Below are 19,364 nucleotides of genomic sequence, written 5' to 3'. Positions count from 1 at the left end.
TTAAAGTCCTGTGGAGAAAATTAGTGGCCATGTATATTGAAACTAAATCCTGTGAAGTAGGGAAACTGAAAATTTACCTTCAGTAATTTTATAGCAAATCTGTCTTCAGGGATATATAAGGGAGGGGCAGGGGCTATAATTTATCTCATTCTGTAAAATTACAGTTGCTTGTCTTTTTTGCTGACCTTTTGGCATCCTTTAAATCGGTGACCTAAAACAAAAGTAAGAAAATCAGAAAAGTCTAAGAACTTGGCCTGCAAAACCACGCACTAATGACTTTAAGTAGTGATGTCTGTGATGTGTTGTCTCCTGGCAGGTGACATGGGATTACCTGAGGTACAAAGTGGCTCCTGATCTTCACCATAACCCCATTAGTAAGTAATGCGCCTGTAACCCTAGTGGCAACTGCACTACTTTGCTGCAAGGAGGTTGCCATGTTGCAGCCCCCAGGTTTTCCGTTTCCAACGGGTGACTGGGATCAGACTGTTTCAGAGTAGAAATGGCTAATCAGAGAGGAACACAGCAAGTCAAGGCACATTATACCAGGCTGCTATCAGGGCAAGTGGCAACCAAGGCAAACCTAGTGTGGTAAAATGAATAATGCCAAATTTGGAAGGCATCACCTACCTCACGTTTGAAAAAAGCTATTAAAAAAAACTTGGATAGGGCATGGAGTAATTGTATTGCTGCAAATTCTCGGGTGGGTGGGACAGGCACTCCATCTTGATTTCAAGCCAGAAAATGAGAAATGATCTGATCCATCTAGCCAATGCTAATAAAAAGGCACCTGACTGACTTGGGGAGGTGGCTGTGTGAACACTGTTTGCTGGGAGAGCCCAGGAGGTCTCTCAAAGTTGAGGTCTGTGGAAAGAAAGCTGGGAGCCTAGAATTGTGCTGTTTTTATGTCATTCTGTAATGACGCTTATGCAAGGGAAAACACTGGAATTTAGCTTTATATTGGAGTTTTTGCAAATAAAAGTGGGCGAAGCACCCTGAAATCTAAACTAGAGTCTCTACCTCTCTACAGTAAGTACATTTGAAGCTAATCCCCCAAACAAATAATACATTAAAATGGGTTTAATCCTAAATCTTAAACATAACTTAAAAAAATGCGTACAGAAAGTTCTGTTGACTTCTTTCCAACTATTCAAGCAATCTTAAACTTCTAGGAAACTTACTGTAGTTCTCCATTGTTGTGGTGCAATAATGTACATTGCCCTAAGGCAGCCTATTCATTTTGGGCTGTCATCGCACCACAACTGGTAATCTTTCACAGTTGTCTTTTTTTTTTTCTACTGTGCATCACGCTACTGTGGGTTCATATCTGTGCAGTCTGGTGTACTAAGGAGTAAGTTTTGATGTACTTTATGTATGTTTAGGTGTGTGGCAAAGTAAATGGCCCCACAACACAATATAAAAGTGGTGCTGCATGTTGCGTTAAATCTTATTTTAATTCCTGTTAACTCGACATATTCTGTAGATGTAAACCTGTCCTATACATTTTCAGTACTTACAGTAAACATACAGATAGAAAGTATGCCATTTCCAGCAAATTCCTAACAGTTACGGTATTACTGTTGAAATGCTACAACCTTAAATACTAATTGTAACCACGTGTCCAGACTATAGTTGTACATTCAGAACCTTACCGCTTAGCACTTCTGAAAAATTTTAGCAAGTGGACTGAAATGGTTTCAGTATTGGAATGCAAATGGGTATAAATCTGTAATAATGTTGCCAATATTCATATGAAATATACAGCTGACCAGAAGTGGATTATTTTCATCTTAAACTATCATCAGAACTGCTGATTCTGGTAGAACTGAAGAGGAATTTGTATTCAGTGTATATTGATTAAAAAACAAATTGTCTGGAAATTCCAGAGGAGCCAGCATTGTGGGTGTAAGGAGAGTATGTCATTGTTTATCAAGTAGAAAATGCAGAAGAAATCTGAAGCCAAAAGGGAGGCGAGCTTATAACAATAGAAGAAACAATTATAGACAGTTATCAAGAACACATGCTTAGTTGGAGAAATACTTGAAATGAGAGTAAATGATGCTTAATAACAAGTCCTTGAATTGAAAAATCATGATTTTTACAAAGCACATATGCGTTTTGCTTGTGTTCACTGTAGTGGAACTTGTTTAAACAGCTTGTGCTGATACATCATAACACAGAACAGCCCTGCTTTTTATCTCTTTGGTAAACGGAGGTTACCATTCTATAATGTAAGCTACAACACTGACCTGCCATGGTTGTTTTTCTCTCTCCATGGTGTCTTATACAATGGAGAACACTGATCTAGTTGTGTGTGATCCACAGGTGACCTTTGACTGTACAGGTTGGATAATCTTTAGGGGTAATCACTTGGAAGTGAGATTGCAGTGTGTTTATTGCTTTCTCACTCCAGGAAGTCCACTATAGAACAGGGACATAAGAAAAGACTATTCATGCCTGATGAAGTAATAATGTCCACATCTTGCATTAACAAATCAGGGAGAGCATAGGGCAATCAATATCTATCTTGCTCAACATCCTCAACCTGGGACAGAGTCTCAAATCTTTCCACCAGAGGTCAATGGCCTTGATGTCCTTGCAGAAAACTAGACCCTCTCACCTAGAGACCTAAGAGAAGCTTATCTATTGCAGGACTATTGAGAGACAGAACGCAGAAAGGATGATACGTAAGCAGATCATGCACCAGGACAACTTTGGTTCCAAGCACATCCCCAGGTCTTCTTTACTATGCTGTCCTCAGGGCTTTCCACAGAACGACCTAATGAAACATAAATCGGAACCCTTCAGTATCCTGTGGACATAGGCCAAGCATACAATAAACTGTGGGTAGGTCCATGCAAACAGAGCTCGGCTCATGATCAGGAAAGTGGAACTTGTCTCCATGTTGTTCGAGAAGTCTGCTTCCACTTTGTAAATAATTTCATATTACCAAAAAAATAGTTCAGCTTGACCTTAACACCCACTCTATCCAGGTTGAGAGCACTGAACTTAGCTGATGGCGTTGAAAGTCTGTATTGTATCCCTTTTCAATTGCATTATTCTCATTGCTAGGTTTAATGTTACCACCACTATATCATCAATTTTAACATTTACTTTGACAATGTCCCATTAGACCTCTGAAAAATCTGCAACCTTGCATTCATGGCCTCCCTTGCAGTTTGAAGAACTGCTTTTAAGAGATTTCTGGGGACTGTTTCCTGTCTTGATTGCAGAGCTAACTCTCGTGTATGCCTGTATAGACCTATATAAAAAAATGTAAAAATTGCTCTGGCCCATATACAGGTTCTGAGTGGCTCACAGCAGGTCTAGAAAAAAAAAGTGGGCCTTAATTAGGTGCCCTCTGGTAAGCCCCCGCTGTCATGGTGTCATGCAAGCTATAAATTCTAGTGGGCCCCTGGTTCCCAGTCTTAGGCTTCCTCATATAAAAAAAAATACATACATATATATATATATATGTATGAGAGAGAGAGAGATCTTTACAAATTTATAAAGGATAACAAAGAAAATGTTAAATTCAGTTTGCAGACATCGTATTACTGGCTTGTCTTATGTTAGTATAACGTTTGACAGTTGATGGAGTTACACTTTCTATTGCAGTTTATTAAATGTATCTGCAGCAATACTTTGGATAGTAAGTTATCGCGAGTTTATCAATGACCTTAGTACATGCTGCTATTCCTAAAGGGTTGGCATGTGTTTTGAATGCCAACTCATTTAAGGAGCACTTGAAAGGCTGAAACACGACACCTATGGCACCTAGCCATTATACTACTGCCAATCTCAATGGAGCAGGTCTCTCCATAACATCCCTGATGTGATTTTAAGCACAAATACTTTCCATTGTGAGTTCTAAATATGGAACCTGTGTTTATTCCTCCCACGATGCACCAAGACAAGTGTTTTATTTTTTTTGTAGCTATAATCATGCAGAACACTCATCACCTCTGATCTTCATTGCCTAAATAATACTATTAAAATGTACCCTTTCTCTTAAGTTCTTACTGAAACCTAGCAGTTTACTTACTAACATGTAACTGCACCTTGACTGTTGACACCCTGCAGAGGCTGCCTCTAACATGTAATGCAAACTTTGTAGCTATCGCAACAACATGCTGGAATCCTCCACCCAGTCTCATTCTGCACAAAAAATATTACACACATTTTAAACATTGGAAATAACTTAAAATGGATTGGATTGTTGAGTAAAATGTTTATATTTTTTGAAAAATTCAAAAAAATGTATTAAAACAAGAAAAGTGCTGAAAATTAATGTTAATATTATATTGTATCAGACAAATACTATATTAAACAAATGCATACAGCTTAAGGCAATCATATTACTATCTGACATTGTAATACCATGATTTGGAGCCACTCTGATAAGGTTTTCAGTTGTTAGTGGGGACGGGCTATCAAATTTTTAGAGCTAGCAGCCATGACAATTGTCAGATTGTAGTTGTGAAAAGGATAATGTAGTTTACCTCTGAAAAAAAACATAATGCAGGGGTCTACAGACTGTGGGTGGTTAGGGGTTAAGTAATTGGAATTAATGGAATGAAATCAAAGAATGGGATGCCAAATTTTTAACACATTTGACCTTACACGTGTTTCTGCTCCTAATGAAGCATGGTGATGGCTTTTCTCTGTTAAATAACCAGAGATCATTAGTAAATCACCCTAAATTGTCTTGTCTGGTGGATCTGCTATGAAAGCTATTTGGACTTCCTGACCTTTTCAATCATCAGTTATCAACACACTGTGAAATTCTTGCATGACTGCACCAGAATCTTACAAATTATATTATGAGTGTCGCCAGCTGAGCACAAACTTTTTAGAAAGTAATGTCAGCTGCCTACATTTCTGTGCATATGGGCTGTATAAAGGAGTAGTGGTCATACAGATAGAACATACTGTATAACGAGAGAATTGTGACTGGGGGAGTTTTTCTTTACAGAAGAGACATACTATGCTTTTTCTACAAGTTACCATTCTTACCTGAATGCTTGCAAACTTCTTGAATGCAAATAGAAAGTTCAGGGTTTTGAGTTCTTGGCAGTCTGGGCAATAAAGATGGGTAAAGGTCATGGACCCAGAAGATGATTGGGCAATTATGACATGACTAGCCCGAACAACCATCAGAAATTTCTGACCTGACATACTAGGTAAGGTCCTGGGCCTACCTCTTTTTAATTGGGGCCCAGTATAGAAGTTCCCCTTGATCACCCTTGATAGGAGATGTTAGTAAAGGACAGGTATGTATAGACTAAATAAAATGTTCAACATAGGAAAGGGAAGGTCAGGGTTTAATAAATGAAGGTGGGTGGAGAGTGGGAAGGGAAACTAAAGGGCAGAATAAGAAAGAAGGGGGACGGAAAAGAAGAGAAAGGGAGGAAAGAGTAGGTCAAATGTAAAGGCTAACCCGTAAAGAAGAACTGAAGTCTCTCAACTCCCCTATCTGCGTTCCGTTGCCGCCATCTTTATTTTTCTTAGGGACAATTTTTGGAGGTATTGATTGGCCATGCTGGTTCAATCATCTGCAGCGCACGCAAAGGAAGTATTGCTGGGTTTTCCCGCCATCAGAGCTTACACTCCGCATGCGCAGCTCATCTTTTTCGCATTTCACCGGCACAATCAGGCAGGTAAGAGAGGCTTTTGCAAATAACCACCTTTCTGTAATAACCACCTGCCTGATCATTTTTTAAAGTGGTACTTGAGTTCCATTTCAAGAATAGTAATAATGTTTTAAATCACAGTTCTATATGAAAATATACTGAAATATACTTCCCTATTACAGATAGTCCCCAGGTTACAAACGAGACAGGGACTGCTAGTTTGTTCTTAAGTTGAATTTGTATGTAAGTCAGAACAGGTACATTATTTTATTATTTGCAATTAGGACAGATGTTTGTCTCAACACATTATTAGGCAGTGTGGTGTCAGTTACTATATAAAATCTTCACAGTGAGTTAATCATAAACAAAGCAAAAAAACTTTATGGACCCTAGACATTCATTAACTTCTGGAGCAAGCTGTGCTTTGATATGCAAAATGAAACAACTCCAGAGTTTGTCTTGGTCATTAAGTTACAAGATTTTGCAGAATAGCTCAGTCTCAGCTGTGTTTAGCAAAAAACTTTTTCTGCAAGTCATGCGGACCGCCCCCCTCCCCTGTCCTGCACACAAACGAGCAGGGAAGCCATGTTCAAATCTAGGAGTCGTCCCTATGTCGGATGTCCTTAACTTGGGGGGGACTACCTGTAATAATTTTCTCAAGAATAATCAAAAATATCTATTGCTTTTTTGTCATACTCTATTTAGGCATCTGATACTGTCCAACTGGAGAAATGTATATCCCTAAGCATTCTGTTCTGTTTTTCTTTTTTAAATACATAATTTAATTTGCTAATTTAATTGCATTTATTTTAAGAGATCATTTCATCCACAGTGTAGCCAAGACAGCACTGTACAGTCATTTTGTTTAATATTTTCCCATAGCATTGGTCATCTCTATGATTAATGGTATAAATGAATCATTGTGTATACAGTATTACAATTAGGCAAATGATTTAATAGGTTAGAAAACTTTTCCCAAACAAATGGATGACACAGAAACCAAAAGATGTCTTCACTATTGCAACCACCCCTTAAGACCAGAAAGACAAAGTTTTGTATTCTATGGCAGCATTGGTGGTATAATATACCTTCTATGCAGGATCATTTTGCCTTTTCTTGCAGTAATACATTTGTAAAGGCATCTTTATTCATTTTACTATCTTCCCTAAATATGAAATAGTGATCTTAAGAACTCTGTCCATTCCACGAGATTATTTTAAGTAGAGTTTTCATATATTTTTTGCAAATAGCAATGAAATTACTTCTACAGAGTAGATATGTTCATATCTAAACTAAATAGGATTAGAATGGTCTGGCTTGGAAGTAAGCTTTTATTAAAAAATGCCTAGATGAATATACAAAAAAGATTAGATTCTCAAAAGGGATGCAGAATATTCTGTATTATGGGAGCCTTGAGGGAAATGGCATTGATTGACTTCTTCTATGCCCTAGATATTCCAACAGTGATCATTTCCAATTCTTACCACCTGAGATTTTACAGTGTTTCCACCCACTGTTGTCTGTTTCAGCTCCAACATTTACTTTCATATTTTTGTAAAATCAGACAGAGAGAGGAAACGACTAACAATGGAGACAATGGGTCTGATTTATTAACGCTCTCCAAGGCTGGAGAGGATACACTTTCATCAGTGAAGCTGGGAGCTCCAGCAAACCTGGAATGGATTTCTTAAAAGTCATTTGCTATTTGTTAGCAAATGTTTTCAATCCTGGATCTGATCCATTCTAGGTTTTCTGGATGGCCCAGCTTCATTGATGAAAGTGTATCCTCTTCAGCCTAGGAAGGCGGTAATATAAATCAGACCCATTGTACTGACCTGGGACATTTAGTGCAATGATCACCAACAGAGTCCTTGAATGTTACAAGATGCTGCTGACTGGTTAAACGTCCTAAAACTAAATGTGGACTGGTCCTTAAAAATACAATAGAAGAGTGGACTGGCCTTTATAAATATACCCTTATCAGGGTTTGAGGTACCCTTAGATTAGTGGGCCGCGGCCGTCTGAAAGGGGGCAGCTGCTCTGGCCGGTGCACCACCAGGGGGGGTCAGGAGAAGGACCCCGCTTGGGGGGGGCGCACTTGCCAGAGCCACGGACCACATCTCTTGTATGCAACCCAGGTTCATGGTGGTGGACAGGTTGTGTCTCTGGATCTGTGATGGGAGAGTGGGTGGGTTCTGGCATCATGACGTCACTCTGGGTAAAGTTTCTTCCCCTTTGAGTGACACATGGCTCCCCGCGCATGTGCGGTCTGGAGTGCGTGCATTTAGTGGTTCGCGAACCCCAAAAGGTTGGGGACCACTGCCTTATATCATCTCCTTTCACACACATATGGTCAGATAGTCATTTGCAACAGTTGGAAACAACCACACTAAACTAAAAATTGTGTGAATGTGCGTGCCTTTTAATGGGCTTAGCAATGTTTAGTGCATACATGCTAATCAGTGTGTAAGTGTAAAGCTACATTCACATGGCAGATCATTGATGCCAAAGTCAAACTCTGGTGCTTGTCTTGTACAAAAGTCTAACGTGTACAGGGGCACCTTCACGTTCATCAGTCCACCTTGGGTGATTGACAGACTGTTCAGAAAGGACCACTCTACTGTATTGTTTGTGCAATTCATCGTAGCAATGGCTGTATTTATATATTTATGGCACAGATCAGCTCTGGATGCAGTTTTATAACCTTGTGATTTGCTGCTAAATTACAATGTTGCAGTTTGATAGCTGGGATTAGAGGAGAATGAAGAAATGTTTCCCATACCCACAAAAGAATGGCATCATCACAGCCTGGGCACAGTCACTTCCTGGAGCCATAGGATTGCTATTAAAAGGAGAAAGTTTTTATTTTTAATAAAATATTTGCATACAGTGTATGGACATTTCAGGAGGTTATTTATTTAGCCTTGTAATAAGGTCTATCCTAAATACATAGGCTGCCATTGCTAACATTCTGAATTGTTAGCTTTCTGCCATATTCATTCCGTCCACCGTGTACATGCTTTTACTGCAGTTTTTACTTCTTTAAACAACAAAGCCCATGAAAAAGATATGGGGAGCCAACATACCCCAACATACTTAAATAATCCACAATAACCCTTTTATTTTTAATAATACAGTGAACCACACTACCTGGTCTCCATGCATTGCAGCTCTACAATGACACCTTGGGTCAGACATTGGCAAACTAAGACCCTCAGGCCGTATACGGCTCAAAAGGGATGTTTTTCCGGCCCTGGCTGGTGCCACTCCGAGCAAGGTCAAGGGAAGCACCCCGCTGGGGGAGCGCACTGGCCAGAGCCACGGAACACTTCCCCCTGATCTGAGCCTGCGATGGGAGAGTGGGCGGGTTGTGTGCAGGTCATGATGGCATAACCCCTCCCACTCTCCCATCGGCCCAGCCCCTCTGTGAAATTTTTTTTCAGATTGTGGCCCCTGAGTCAAAAAGTTTTCCCACCCCTGCCCTAGGTGTATTACTGCATAATTTACTACAATGCAAAAATCAAAATGGGTCCTACTTTGTAAATCACGCCAAAACAAGTATGCAGCAGGTGAGAGTTTACACACTACAGTTGACTTATTGAGCTTGACTCACTGACTCAGCCCTGTTCTGTTCACTTGGAGGGGTACTGTAAAAAAATTAGAACCTCTTTTGCACATTATTGGATGACTTAAGTGAATGCAGCTTCAAACCGGTTAAGTGAACATCCTGTTCATTTTGTAAATCAACCCTATTAATAAAGCATACCTATCGCCTCAATGTTTACACTGTATAAACCTTTTTATATAAAGTAAAATTGTGTTTCTTTTTTAAAACTTTTTTTTTTAAAAGGATGAGGCCCCACCCCTTTCTGTCATTACTGCCGTGGCAGTAAAGACTAAATGAGACTGCAGAGCCTCCTGGGATACCCTAAATAGCATATCCCAGGGTTCTTCATGCTGCTTCTTTTGCCCATGCCTGATTTCTGTAATGCCCAGAAGGGCTTTTTCCCTAAATAAGACTTCAGAACAGCGTGGGACCAAATCAAGGCTAACTCTCAATGGAATGAGGGCTTTAAAAAACAACTTTACTGCAACAGTAAAGACTGAATGGGGGTGCAGACCCTCCTTGAATACACACGCCATGTATCCAAGCAGGCTTCAAGCTTTTTCCCTCAATAGGAAAAAATAGTGCCGATCTTACGCATGTGACAAAATCAAGGCCAGCTCTGGATCGAGAGCTCTGTGGAAATAAAGGTAAATAGTACATTTTTAATCCTAATGACAGTTTTGCTTTAAAAAAAATATTTCTCCCCAAAAAAACTTTGATCCCCCTGGAAACATGTGTCCCATGCTGTCCCTGGCAGGGGTGAAGTCGTAAAAAAGGAAGAGACAGCATATTACTACCGATGGCGAGCGTGCATGCGCATCATTGTTATGTTAACGCCTCATTCCTAAAAAAAAAGTGTGGAAACGGCGTGCCCAAGCGTGCCTACCCCACTACACCCTTGGTCCAGGGTTCTTTTTTCTTTTCTGGCACGGCAGGGGAACCCATGTTTCTTTCATCTCTCTTTCGGGCTCTTCTCAAGTTCCTCAAACTCACTGTGCAGGTGTGAGATCAGGTGACAGGTCCTCGTGAAAGTGTAAAAAAAGTGCAGATCTCACTGTGCATGGGAGAGATTGAGCACTTGATTTTTTTTACATTATGGGAAAGCCCCTGATGACGACAGGCATGCACCGAAGAAGCAGCCCAAAGCCTTCTGGCATATCTGACGCAAGTATACCAGGAAGCTGCCGGTTTTCCCATCAGTCTTTACCACTGCAGAGGTATAGAATGAAAAGAAGGAGACCCCCTAAAGCATTTTTCCATTACTACTAATATTAATATCAGACAGTATTTATATAGCACCAACAAATTATACAGTGCTGTACAATAAATAGGTGTTGCAAATGACAGACAGATACAAACGATGAAACAGGAAGAGAAGACACTGTTCAGAAGAGCTTACAATCTAAGAGATAAACGAGCTAGCCTTCTTTTGTAAATTCTTGTACTTTAGGTTCTGTTTTTGTGGTATTTATCTTTTATGCAAATTTAATAAACTTGAAGTGTTAAAAAGGAAATATGCACCCCTTTATAGCTAATGCTAGAAATGTCATGAGAGTTCCTCTCTAAATGAAGCAGCAGTGATAATCTACATATTTCTTTCATGACAGGTTTCCTTTAAAAAGGTGTAAATTCCAAAATCATCAGACTAGGTGCAGCATAAGGAATGATATATATATATATATATATATATATATATATATACACATGTTTGGATGTAAAGGGTTAAACACAAAGTCCATTTGCGCAGTGTAACCCGGTGACACTCCATAATGATTTCTGTCTCTAAACAATCCCAATCTTTGCCAGAAAGTCTTGAAGAACATTGCATGCAATTTTCTGCTTGAACGGACAGAAGAATAGGAGGCGGGAATACACTGTGAAGTAGGCAGGAAATATTCGATTTAGAGAAGAGAGGTTGGCTGCAGCTCAGAAATGTATTTATCTCTTGCCAAACCAAAAAGCACAGCACCAGAGAGTGAATTTCATGGCACATCAGGATAGCTTAGCCCTCAGCTGATACCCATCATAGCCTTGCTGCTGATTTCATAATAGAATTGGCTGCGTAAGTGATACAGAACCTGTTCTACGATGACCTCGAACTTTCCACTCGCAAAAACTCTGAGGCGATCGTGGAGTTTACCACCTACACGGAATATTCGCATTGTAGTGCTGGGCCAAAGTGCAGTCGGCAAAACAGGTACATTTATAAAATTATCTGCATGCTTACTTCTAGGAAAAAGAGAAAAAAAACATAGAAATAATGAAAATGACATTTTGTAATCATTGCGCTCCTCATGTGTCAGGTATGTTTGGCAGGTAGGCAGGGAATGTTGTAAAAGCTAGTTTCTCTAACTCTAGTGATAAAATGTTCCCTGGGGAATTCCTCTGTCATTCCCCTGGCTATGGCAAGGACTGCTTACCTGTGATATTCCATGAGAAATCATAATTCCGACACTGGTACTAGGACCTAGGACTTAGCAAGACTTGGGTATGGTCAATTGTCTGATAAAGTTGTGAAAGATATTATCTGCTGCCCATCGATATACCCCCTACACAGTGCCAGTGCTAAAACGATGTGCCAAGTGCAATAATCCCAAACATCCAATCAGAAATATTGTTTTAACTGATAGACTCCCTAAAACTGGGTAAGTAGAGGTTACTTTACTTGGAACTGTTTTGCAGAAAAAGCTATCTGAATAATTCATATGTACTGTTCTACTTTACACATACTCTTAGTTTATTGAATGAAGGTGAGTTTCTGTGTGCGTCATGTCACCTGCCAGTTTCATAGACCTGGTTTAGCCTTCAGGTGTCATTTCAGGTGATATGGAATTACATATCCCAAGCGTAAGCATCTGCTGTCATCCTACCTAGTGTATAAACTAAGCAATTGTATACTTTTATTTTATGGGACACACTTATATGAACAGTCAGTTAAGTTAAAATGTTCTTTTTTTATTATGGATAGTGTAGGAAATGGTTAAAACTCTTAAGGCCTACTCATACTTTTGTATTTCAGACAGAAAAATGCAAGCAGATGCACATGCACAAGCACAACGAGTATTTTTTACTAGTTCAGATGTATGCACTGTGAAAGGAAAATTCTCTGAACCTATTCATACCTATATTTATCTGGTATCATAAGTGTTATGGAACAGTGTCAATCCAGCTTGAAGTGTCTTTTTATGTTGTTTGGAAGATTTTTCTTCAATTCTTGTCCCAGAGATAGACAGGTAGTCCCCGAGTTAAGGACATCCGATATACAGACGACTCCTACATACGAACAGGGATTCCCTGCTTGTTAGTGTGCAGGTAGGAGACTTGATGGTGGGAGGGGACGGTTTGCATGATTTTCAAAAGAAGTCTGAGCAGTTCTGCAGCCTCTTGTAACTCTATGAGCAATTCAAACTCTGCATTTTTTTTTTTTTTGCATATCAAAGCACAGCTTGCTCCAGAAGTTAATGAATGTCTAGGCTCCATAAATTTTTTGCTTTGTTTGTGAATAACTCGCAGTGAGGATTTTATACAGTTACTGCCTTATATGTTGAGACAATGGTCCCAGGACTGGTAGAAAGGGGGAATCTCCCGAGTGGGGTCACAGAAAGCAATACTTCTACACTCTATCTAAAATAAAAAAAGTGTTGATTTTAGATATACTTTAAATGAAATCTATAACAATGAAATATGGAGGTTACTGTTGCCTATTTCCTTTTTGAAAATGTTAGTTGCCTAGCTATGCAGATAATGTGCCTTCGGTACCTTCCATTTTCCTCACCGGGTAGAGAAAAATGGAAATTGGGAGTTCTAACTTTACTTTGACATTCCATATTTCCACTTTTTGTCTCTGCTCAGTGACTTAGGAACTGTTGACGCTAAAAACAGGCAGGCAGATACCATTTTCAGAAAGTTCAAAATGGCAGGCTTGTGTTCCCTGTTATGAGCATGAACCTACACCATGAACTAGATTGGGAAATCTACTGTTAACATGTGACTATGGATAACCATACACTATGCAATTTTTGAATCAATTTCACAGCCAAGAAGACAAAAAAAGGTCATATTGATCGAAAATAAATCAAAACAATTCAATTTTCAACCATATATGTGGTCAATAATCGGGCAGGAAAGCCTTTTGAGTCAATTGGTTAACCATCGTAAAACTGAAACCACTTTTTGCAATATGATTGATATTTCCATTAGATACATCGATATAATCAATCGTAATTTAGATTAAATTTTAAAGAAGTGGATGGCACATCGAATACTTGTTGTTAGTCACAAGAAGAGATTTACCTACATAAAAATATATTCATCCTAATATTGACTTAATATTTAACAAGTAAATGAAAAATAAAAGAACAGATACCTAGCCAAACACAAGATGAATCTGTTACTTAAGAATGGAAGTCTAATATTATGGGAACTAAACTTTCCAAAAACAAAGTGCAGTTCATTAAAAGTGGCCAATAAAAATGTTTATGCATACCATACATGATGTAATGTTTTCATAATTTTGTTGTAATTCATAAAAACATTTCTTGCATCTCTTATACTCTAACTGTAATAGATTTCAGAGCAAAAACACCCAAAATGGAATGGTCACTGGGTATTGTGCTGCTAATTCTCGTAGTTGTCAGAAAATCAGCTTGTCTTTTTAGCTGAGCTCCAATTGTCAGCAGCCCTCGTTCTACTTATTAGAAAGCATAGGATATGGAAATTCTTTATCAATGTTGGATGATTAGGATTTCCACTTATGGTGATGTGAAATTATGCCAAGAGGAAGTCACTTCTCTAACGTAGGGGATGCTTTGCCCTTAGATTGGGCAATGGCATTGGACAAGGTTGGCCATTTGGTAAGGAATTGAAGTCCACATAAGATCGGCATACATAGGACATTTTGGAATGCTGTGAAGGACACATCAGTGTCAAGTTCAGGGCCACAGAATAATCCCATTGATGATGGACAGCGGGACCCATTAAGTGTTCGCTTCTCTAGTTGTATTATCTCTTGATTGGAAACCTCTTGAGTGTGCTAGGCTTCCCCACTGTTCTCCACAACAGCCATTACAGTATGAATAAATTTACCTGGTTATAACATGCAGCAAGTTATGCTTTAAAGACCTGAACATGAGTTGCACACTTTTTTTTTTACCCGTTATCTACAGTAAAGAGATCAACTGTCAGTATGGTACATATGTCTTGTTTCTGGGGCTTACAAGTGAAATCAATGGTTAGATCCCTATCTGAGGCTGTGTTCAGTTCGTATCTCCTTGGGGGATGTGCATTACATTACCTGTCTTCCTTACTACCTAATTTTACATTATACTATATTTTAAACTTTAGGGGGCCCATTCACACCTAGTGCATTGTGCTAATGTAGACATAGGAATGTATTCATGTATTAGTGTGCACTGTGAATGGGCTGCCATTGCATTACAATGTGCTTGAAATTGTTCATGCTCCCCCCTTTTTTTTTAAAGGAGCACACACTATTCACAGAAGCCATACCTGTACTTTTGGTATGTTACAATGCAAGTGTATTGTTTTGCCTATGTGGATTGGAGTGTGATTCAGAATGATTGGTATCACAATGTACCACACTATTCACACTGCCTAGCCAAAGACAAAGTCACTCTAATATTTTGTTTTGACCACCTATAGCTTTGATTATGGCACACATCCATCATATGCGTAAATCATGTTGGTATCATTTCAAGAAGCCTATGCAATGTCACATTTATTTCTGTCCAGATTTGTACTTTTTTTTTTGGACAAGATTTTGTATTAAGAATGGGAGGGTTGGAACACTGCATTGCCTTCTCCAGTACATCCCAAAGAGTTGGAGTTTAGGTCTGAATTCTGTAGTGGCCAATCCATGGGCTTGATTTATTAAAGCTCTCAAAGGCTGATGAAGATAGACTGTCATGGGAGAACCTGGGTGATCAAACAAACCTGAAATGGATTTCCTGGAAATCATTTGCATTAGTTGTCAAAAGTTTTCAATTCAGGACAAAATCCATTCCTCATTTGCTGAATCACCCAAGTTCTCCCATGATAGTCTATCTTCCCCAGCCTAGGAGAGATTTAATAGTTCAGGCCGCTGGTGTGAAAATGGTGTCTCATGCTCAACACTTCCACAATTTGAGCCCGATAAATCCTGGCTTTGTCATCAAGTAATTTTTTCCTATTTTATAAGTGTTGAGAAATGCTGAAAAATTAATGGGCTGCCTAATGCAACAAGCCTCAGAGCACAAAAATGTGTGTAGTGCAGCTTAATGTATTATGGAGTGAATGGGTCTTTAACCATTCTGTAGTGGAACTAATGGTAATTATAAACACTTGCCACCAGGCAGGTTCTTTATTGCAGAATGGACAGGTAATGTTTCTTCTACAATAAAGGAAATCTGTCTCTGGCACAGGCACTGCCATCTTCCTTCACTCCTCTTCCGGATGTCAGATCCGACATACCCGACAAATGCCAGCATTCTGCACTAAGCCACTTCTCAGTGTATTTAGAAAAGATGATTGTGAACAGACAGGTCAGTAGGTTTTATTGCAGAATCCACATCATCTGTCCCATCTGGAAAAAAAACCATGCCAGTTTGCAATTTCGTAAAAGTCCATCATTAATGCTCCACATATTTACATGACCTCATTCTACAATGCTCAAACCAACCTAGCCAAAGTCTGCAGAAACTCATTTTGTTCCTTCAACAAGTGATATTATCCAATCAAAGGTTCCAAACTGATTCCTGTGCTTTTACTATTTTGCCTTTTTTTGATAAAAGTGACCTACTGTCCTTTCCCATTCAGAATCTGGCTTGGTTTGTACAATACTTTTAGCACCTCTCTCTGATAATTTCACTGTCATATAGGAAAATACAACTTAGTAGGAGCAAGTGTTCCTGTGTAATCTCATGCTAAGACAATGGTGAGTGTGGTCTGTCTCTTCTGTCTGGGACGCAATGTTCTTTCTCAGATACATTTAAAAAATTCATGTCATTAGGCCATGCTCATCATAGTTATTAGTTTTCTAAATAGCATCTTGGTGCACGGAGGGCTGAAATAGTGCCATAACTCATAACCTTCAGCTGAGGCATCCAACTGCTTACTTAATTATAGCATATTTCCACCTCTGGGTGTTATTTCCAGTAATAAATGCGATATAAGTGCAATAAAAATCTTAACAACGTATCTGTTTGTTGTTGCACAGGGAGGGCCGGCAGCTTTCCTTTAAGATAAAAAAGTGGCAATTGAGATTGTCTTTATTATATCATTTATTATGTTCATAGATTTTTTTCTGCAATCACTAAAGCTGTGGCTGCAAATACTCCTCGCCCTCTTTCCTTTTTCAAGCATTGCACAATTTGTCTGTAACATTCACTTAGACTAGGCAGATCTCACACAATTCCTGATATAAGGCATTATATAAAAAGGGCAAAGCAGGTTACATGCATTGGTGGAATGCAAGGCCATTTATTCTAAGTCGCACCCCATGACACCTTGTAGGTCAACGTGAGATGCAGCAGGAAGCGAAACAAACTAACATTCGTTTTTTTAAATTAACACAACCCATGTTCATGCCCAGCATACTTAAAATTATTCTTCATGAAATAATGCGCCGCAATGGTGTACATAGGCTGCCTGCAATAAATGTGTTTATCTTTAAATACCAATAATTTTAAATTCATAGAAAGGGCATTATGGATAAAAAGGAGTATAATCTTAAAATTACAAATACATTTACTAACAGTTGGGTAGATGGATGTGCCTAATGATATTTTAACAGATAAATAGTGTTTGGAAAGACTGTGAATTTTTCTGTATTATATTCTGTATATTATATTTTATATTATTTTTTTCCCAATGCTGTTTAACATATAGGGTATTTAAACCTTTATGGGACTTAGTAAAGGGGAATTATGTACCCCTGTCCTCTGGGTGAGGGGGTGGATATCTGGGGGCCCACCTTATTAACCTCCTGGGTGGTTCATTTCTGTGCCGATTTATGTCTAAAGTGGTACATTGTTTTTCATGAAAATTTATTTTACAGTATAATAATAGTATTAGTATAATAAAGTTTGAAACACAAAATCATGTCAAATTTGAATTAAATAAATAAAAATAAATACATTTAATAATAAACTTTGACATGATTTTGTGTTTCAATTTTTATTATACTTCTACTATTATTTTATATTGTAAAATAAATGTACTGCTTTTAGACATAGAAATCCAGTGTATTGCAGTCAATACAGATATTTTGTATTGAATGCAATACATATTAATTGGAAATACCCGCCGACGCCACTGGGAACTCCTGGGGAACGTCAGTGCACTCACTTGGGGACAGATCAAGGGTGGGGATGTGGCCAGAGGATGGCAGGACCCTGGAGGACGCCGGAGGACGTGGATGGGACCAGGTAAGTGTTTGTTTCCTACTTTTTTAACTACCCCGAGTGTGACTCTGTGTTACCGCTTTCAGCTTGTTTTTTTTACCTCGAGTCACACTTGGGGTTACCTTTGGGGAGGTTAAAGAGGGGTTGCTCTTCATCCACTGAAAATGAGGGTGTCTTCCCCAATGATGGTCCTTGCATAGCTGGGGGCAGGTGGGGTCTGTTTTTTGCCAAATGGCAAGTGGGCTACATTGTTTTTGCCTCCTGTCATCTTGGCAAACCAGGATTAAGAGGATCTTTTTTGGATGGAAGGGGAGACACACATGTGGTTGCTGCCCCACCTCTTATGCAAGGACATCCCAAGCCTGGTTTTAAAAAACAGGGGTGACTGTACCATTTTTTTTTTTTTTTTTTTATATACACCACATAATTTCCTGTCAAAGTGTGGCCTGTCCTGACCCGTGCTAGTGCATGGGATACCCTTGTCTGTTTCCTGCCCTGTCCATCAGTTTGCCAGGACCATACCTCTTGCTGTCATCCAACTGAGCACCTGATCTAAGCTGTCCCTACACTGGAGCCCTGTGTTCTTCTTGCGGAAAAGTAGTCCAGTGGCCATTAGGGTCACCAGTCCATCATCCTGGGGTGTTTTGGTGAAGACTGGGAGATGCTTAGACTCCACGCCCCAGATAATCCTATATCACCTGCCTGGGGGCGCTGCCCTAACACAATGTCAAGCTGTCACTTTAACCCCAGCCCATAAAATACTTACAACAGCCCATTGTCAGTGCCACATGTCCTTTTAAATCATATTATTTGTATTCATTTAATAAAAAACTTTTTATCATGTTAATTTTATTAGCATTTTTTATTGATGATTGATTTAAATGACTACGGTAATGACCATATTTTTTGCCCTAGGTTTATACTCGAGTCAATGTACTTTCCCTGTGTTTTTCTTAGGCAAAACTAGGTACCCTGTTTTTTTCAGGTCAGTTTATATTTAAGTATATATGGTAATAATGGTGTTATGGTGGTTTTAATTCTATAGAAATTCTATTTTTTCTTTCAACTGGCCATTTAAAATACAGAAGTATTGGTAGTTGAAGGGGAACTAAAGTTCCCCTTTTAAAAATGTTCAAATGGGCAGGCACTTGCCAGAAATATTTAAGATAGGAAAATAAATGGAGAAACTAGGTTCCAAAAGAGACAGTTGGTTGCCAAGATTTCAGGGCTGGTGCTTTTTGGCATGGGACTGTTACACTCCGTTACTTTGTATTTCCTAGCCAGTATCTAAGTATTTGGAGTTATGCTAGCATATTGGACCTTGGGGATTTGCACAGGATTTCTAAAACAATTCCACAAATTTGGACAATATACAGTGCATTGATTGAATTAATTTTCATTGCACACCACAGCCAACCAACTACAGTTAAAAACTATTTCATCCACTCAGCAGCAAATTTAGTAATATTGTACGAAAAAGTATTAAATTGGGAATCAGGACCTTAGTACTAGACATAGATAGCCGAATGGCGAAACGTGCTGGTTCTAAAGTATGAGACGTTAACATCAGTTACCATTCATCCACTGCATGGACTATTATACCCAGCAGCAAGTTTAGTAATGTTGTACAAAAAAGTATTAAATTGGGAATCAGGACCTCATTACTAGACATAGATAGCCGAATGGCGAAACGCGCCGGTTCTAACGTATGAGACGTTACCATAAGTC

At 39.0% G+C, this 19,364-nt stretch overlaps 1 protein-coding gene across 1 annotated transcript in view; it reads left to right on the top strand.

Annotated features, from left to right (window-relative positions):
- Window positions 1-11,016: 11,016 nt before the first annotated feature.
- The window catches only part of LOC140337935 (ras-related and estrogen-regulated growth inhibitor-like), a 52,468-nt gene continuing 44,120 nt past the window's right edge, over window positions 11,017-19,364 (top strand). Inside the window, exon 1 of the mRNA XM_072421813.1 lies at window positions 11,017-11,434. Within this exon, the coding sequence (XP_072277914.1) occupies window positions 11,326-11,434 (109 nt within the window). The 5' untranslated portion in view covers window positions 11,017-11,325. The remainder of the gene's footprint in view (window positions 11,435-19,364) is intronic.

The sequence above is a fragment of the Pyxicephalus adspersus genome, chromosome 9, assembly GCF_032062135.1.
Source record: "Pyxicephalus adspersus chromosome 9, UCB_Pads_2.0, whole genome shotgun sequence".
In the NCBI taxonomy this organism is placed as follows: Eukaryota; Metazoa; Chordata; class Amphibia; order Anura; family Pyxicephalidae; genus Pyxicephalus; species Pyxicephalus adspersus.
Note: the sequence above shows the minus strand (reverse complement) of the source record. Positions and strands in the feature narration are given on the sequence as shown.